We start from the raw sequence: 4,534 nt of genomic DNA, 5'->3' as shown, positions 1-4,534 counted from the left end.
AGTTCTGACAGAGTTCTCTCAGGGTGTCAAGCATGAGGAGATGAAGGGAGGGGGATTGTAAGCTGCTTTGAGATTCCTTTGGGTAGTGAAAGGCAGGGTATAAAAACCAGCAGCTAGCCTTCCTCTTGACTATTCTTTATTTGTTGGGGGAGGGGGGAGGCTGGATGGGAGAGCCTGGGATGATGGGAGCATGGATTAAGAGTTTAGGACCCCCTGAGCTCCTCTCCTGGAGGACAGTAGGGTTGGTGCACATGAGGATCCTGCTGAGGAAGAGGAAGGTGTCCATGTGACACTACCCCCCTTGCTTTCTGAGGCTTCCCCAGGGCTAATGGATTTTTTCTGCCCGCCAATTACCAAGGCATCCCCCCCTCTGATGCGGTGTTTGGTGGGCCTCTAGTTCTCCCCTGAAGGCTGGCATTCCCAGACCACTAGTGGAGCTAGTGGTTCTGTGAGATTCCCCCCCACACACAGAGACACCTTGGCAGGCACATCTCTCCTCTCCAGGGGAACCCAGGTGAGCTCTATGTGGACTTCAGTGGGTCTCCAGTTCTCACCTGGAGGCTGACACCCAAGCATTGCTTCGGCAGCCAGCCACAGCCGTCCCCTGTAGCTCTGGCATTCAGTGGGGCATTTCCCACGGCTTAAAAATAGCACAATGGTTGCTGATTGAAAACGCTACTAATTTGCCATAACGCACGACGTCGTAAACAATCTGCAACAATCCTGAAACCGACCCGCAAAAAGCGCTTCGTTGTAGCGCTTCTAGGGGAATCCAGAAAACTGGATTCACCCTCCGGATAGCGATACACTCCTGCAACCAATCTGCAACACTAGCGCTAAAGACCTGTGCGTTACCATTGTTGCGGGTTCTTCAAAGTCCCTCCTCCCGAGCCTGTCCTCCAAACTTCCGGCGAACTGTTCGCCATTTTTTTTTTCTCCGAGCGAGCGGGGATCTACGAGGCAACGGGACAGCGACTGGCTTTCAAGCACGATCACTTTCGGAAATTCTGCCCGGACACCACAAGAGTTTTTCACAAGCACAGTGGCACACACCGTCACGTTCCCAAAATTTGCCCAAAGCTTAAAACCCCGTCTACCATCGGCCAGTCCTAGCGGAGTCAACGTACAGGGAGCATTTTAAAAAATTTTCCTCTGAGCGTGCCAACGAACATTCGCCGCTCGCAGTCTCCTGCTTAGCTTAGAGGGGTTCAATAGACGTGATTCGTGGTGATTTCATGAGGGGCGGCTTATGTGTAGTGGGTCTTTGTGTGGTTCCCAGTGCGTGCTTGTGCTTGGGTGCGGACAACCCCTTCCATTGGCGGCTAGACCTCCGGCAACCGGAGTTGCCGTCCCCCGTTCATTTTAAAAAATTTTCCTCTGAGCGTGCCAACGAACGGTCGCCGCTCGCAGTCTCCTGCTTAGCTTACAGGGGTTCAATAGACATGATTCGAGGTGATATCATGAGGGGCGGCTTATGTGTAGTGGGTCTTTGTGTGGTTCCCGGTGCGTGCTTGTGCTTGGGTGCGGACAACCCCTTCCATTGGCGGCTAGACCTCCGGCAAGCGGAGTCGCCGTCCCCCGTTCATTTTAAAAAACATTCCTCTGAGCGTGCCAACGAACGTACGCCAGTTACATGTCATGTTTGGTTGATTTATGCTGTGGCTGGTGAATATTATTGGGGAACTGCCGAGTACTGCCGCACTTGCTCTCGGTTGAACACCGGCATGCGTTTGTGTAATGGCGGACATTTTCCTAAAATGGCTCCCGCTGCATGTTCAAACTGCTCTTCTCGCGTGTAAACGAATACGCGCATGCGTTAAGTCAAACAACAAGGGCGCCAATCTGGCCATTAGGAGCAGATCCTGTTCCCGCGCGAGGAGTTTTGAACGTGACATGTGACCTGATGTGGCCAATGTGCGTGTCCCCTGCTGCCCTCCACCAATCAGGAGCCGGCTAGTCCCTTTGTCTTTGTGTGCGGGAAGGTATATGATCCGTTGCACCCTGCACCTCCCACCACCATTTTGCTCAGCTACTAGCAAAAGCAACATGGAATCGTCTTCTCAAGCCTCGTCCGTCCCTGCAACCGGCCGTGGCCCAACTTGGAGGGACGCGGAGATCAGGGACCTGATCGGGATTTTCTCGGAGGAGAAAATCCAGGACGCGTTCCAGTCCTCCCACAGGAATAGGGAGGTTTTTGAACAAGTGGCTATTAAGATGCGCGCCCTGGGCCACAACAGGACCGGCCTTGAATGCCGGTCGAAGACCAAGACAATGAGGGCAGAGTACATGAGAGCCGTGAACCATAACAAGGGTTCCGGCAACGAAAAGGTGACCTGCCCCTACTTCGAGGAGCAGCGCCAGCTGTACGGGGACGGGGAAGGATCCGGCAGGCCGAAGCGCGTCGGCCGGAGCCTTAAGGTGGTTCGGAAGCCGGCTGCCCCGGTCGAGGAACCACCCGCTGAGGAGGATCCCGGCGAGGGAACCTCCTCCAGCTTTCGCCCTCCACCCCCCGTCCAGCAACGAGCCGCGGAATCGGTAACGCTGGACCTGATCGCCATCGTTCCTGGGGAGCCAGAGGAGGCTCCTGAGCAAACGCCCCTTGCCTCCGGTAAGTGATTTTCTTTTTATTTTATATTTCCTTTTAAGCAAATGTGTGTTCTGACGTTTGGGCATCGTTTTCTCGTGTGTTCGTTGCAACGCATAATACGGTAGGCTGTGGAGAGCTTGCTGTGGTTACTATTTGAAACGGTTTTAATTTTATAATTTTATAATTTAATTTTTAAAAGATTTTAAAAGAAGGTAGGCTGTGGAGTGCTTGCTGTGGTTACTATTTGAAACGGTTTTAATTTTATAATTTTATAATTCAATTTTTAAAAGATTTTAAAAGAAGGTAGGCTGTGGAGTGCTTGCTGTGGTTACTATTTGAAACGGTTTTAATTTTATAATTAAATTTTAATTTTTAAAAGATTTATTAAGATGGTTGGCTGTGGAGTGCTTGATGTGGTTAGTATTTGAAACGGTCATGTTTAACCAACAGCCCCAAAATATTTGCAGCATGCCTCGCCCATAGGCCTTCTGCAGTACTTTGGCTCACAACTTTGGGAGCTTGCTTTGTGGTTCATGGTGTATGCTTGCTCGTTTTTCACTATTTTCTGCTTTTGTCCACAGAGACACAGTTGCCAGGGACGGGGCCCCTAGAGTCTCCAGCAGCACCTGACGTGGATAGTGATTCGGGGGCATCAACTAACATTGGTAAGTATTAGTAAAAATAGGTGGGGGGGGCTGTTTTAACTGCTTTGTGCTTTTCTGTTTGTGCAGGGCAGCAGCACTGCTAAGAGAAAGAAGAGAGTCCCTCTGCGTTGCTGGTGTAGGCTTTGAAGCTGGCTTTGCCACCCTTTGGTCCTAGATCTGTTTTTTTTCCTTTTTTTGCAGATTTCATACCCGGAACACAGGAGGAGGAACAGCCTAGGGTGCTTGGACCTCCTGCCCGGCGCAGGCGGATACAGATTCAAGATGGTGAGCGTGCATGACCTGTTCCTTTCGAGCCATAGCTGCAGGACAATGTCGCTAGGCACTAACCATGTGCTCCCTTTTAATTGTTGAGAGTCCTGCTGTGAAAGTAGGCAAAAGTAAAAGCACACCATGGGCAAACAAACAATAGCCATGTGCTCGCCGGGGATTGTTTAAATTCTTGGCAGGAAAACACGGGGACAAAAAAGAACACCATGTCCACCATGGTGTGTTTTGACTTTTTGGATGTTACTAACAGTTTTGTTTCTCATTTTTTGCCAACAGAGGTTCTTTCAGATGAGGAGGAGGAACCACCCCTGGCTCCAGGCAGCCCACCACCTAGAGGTGCGCTCCCAGCAGAGGAGAGGCTTACGAGGGAACGCGGCAGGCTGAGGCGCGTCTCCGTCTTGACAAGCGTGGGAGAGAGGCTCCTTGAGCACTGCTATGAGGAGTCACGGCGTGCCGCGGCCGCTGACCAAGCCATGCTCACACTCATTGCCCAGGAGGGGAGAAAATTGAGGGCAGTCCTTAGAGAGACAAACCAAATCCTACGCGAAGGCGTGGAGGAGGTGCGTCTGATAAGGAGACTCATGGAGAGGGCTGTAGCGGTCATGGAAAGGGCCTACCCTCCACAAATCGCCCCCCCACCACCACCCACACCAACACCACCACTTCCAGCACCCACCCCACCGACTCCCTCTCAGAATGCCTCCACCCAAACAAGAAGGAGGACTATTCTCGGAAAGAGAAAAATAAAACCAGCAGACAAGTACTCCCCCTCCTAGTTTTGCCCACTTTTTCTATTTCATGTTATCTGTGTTTTGTTGTTTGTTGAATAAAGTTTATATTTTTGACTCTGTCTCTGTGTACCCTACTGTAGAATCTGCAAGGCTGAAAGCGGCCTCTCTAGTGATTGTGTATATTGTGGTACTGCTGTGTGGGTTGGAGGTTGGAGGGGTGTTAGTTCAAGGAGTTTTAGGAGTGTGGTGTGGGGTTAAATATGTGCGAGTTTAAGAAGTCACAC

The 4,534-nt window shown here is 51.1% G+C and overlaps 1 protein-coding gene across 1 annotated transcript; it reads left to right on the top strand.

Annotated features, from left to right (window-relative positions):
• The first annotated feature begins 670 nt into the window (after positions 1 to 670).
• Positions 671 to 4,323, top strand: LOC143832505 (uncharacterized). The gene is made up of 4 exons (XM_077327028.1): positions 671 to 2,608; positions 3,169 to 3,252; positions 3,433 to 3,516; positions 3,796 to 4,323. The coding sequence occupies exons 1-4, from the start codon at positions 1,987 to 1,989 to the stop codon at positions 4,293 to 4,295; spliced, it is 1,290 nt and encodes a 429-aa protein (XP_077183143.1). The 5' UTR covers positions 671 to 1,986; the 3' UTR covers positions 4,296 to 4,323.
• The last annotated feature ends 211 nt before the right edge of the window (positions 4,324 to 4,534 follow it).

This window comes from Paroedura picta, chromosome 3, assembly GCF_049243985.1.
Source record: "Paroedura picta isolate Pp20150507F chromosome 3, Ppicta_v3.0, whole genome shotgun sequence".
NCBI lineage: Eukaryota > Metazoa > Chordata > Lepidosauria > Squamata > Gekkonidae > Paroedura > Paroedura picta.
This window is presented reverse-complemented; position numbering and strand designations above follow the sequence as displayed.

Excerpts from the sequence above, each read along its gene's own strand:
- LOC143832505 (XM_077327028.1), top strand. The coding sequence starts at position 1,987 with ATGATCCGTTGCACCCTGCACCTCCCACCACCATTTTGCTCAGCTACT. Across the intron at positions 3,253-3,432 it reads GGGGGCATCAACTAACATTG|ATTTCATACCCGGAACACAG; the intron begins GTAAGTATTAGT and ends CTTTTTTTGCAG. Across the intron at positions 3,517-3,795 it reads GCGGATACAGATTCAAGATG|AGGTTCTTTCAGATGAGGAG; the intron begins GTGAGCGTGCAT and ends TTTTGCCAACAG.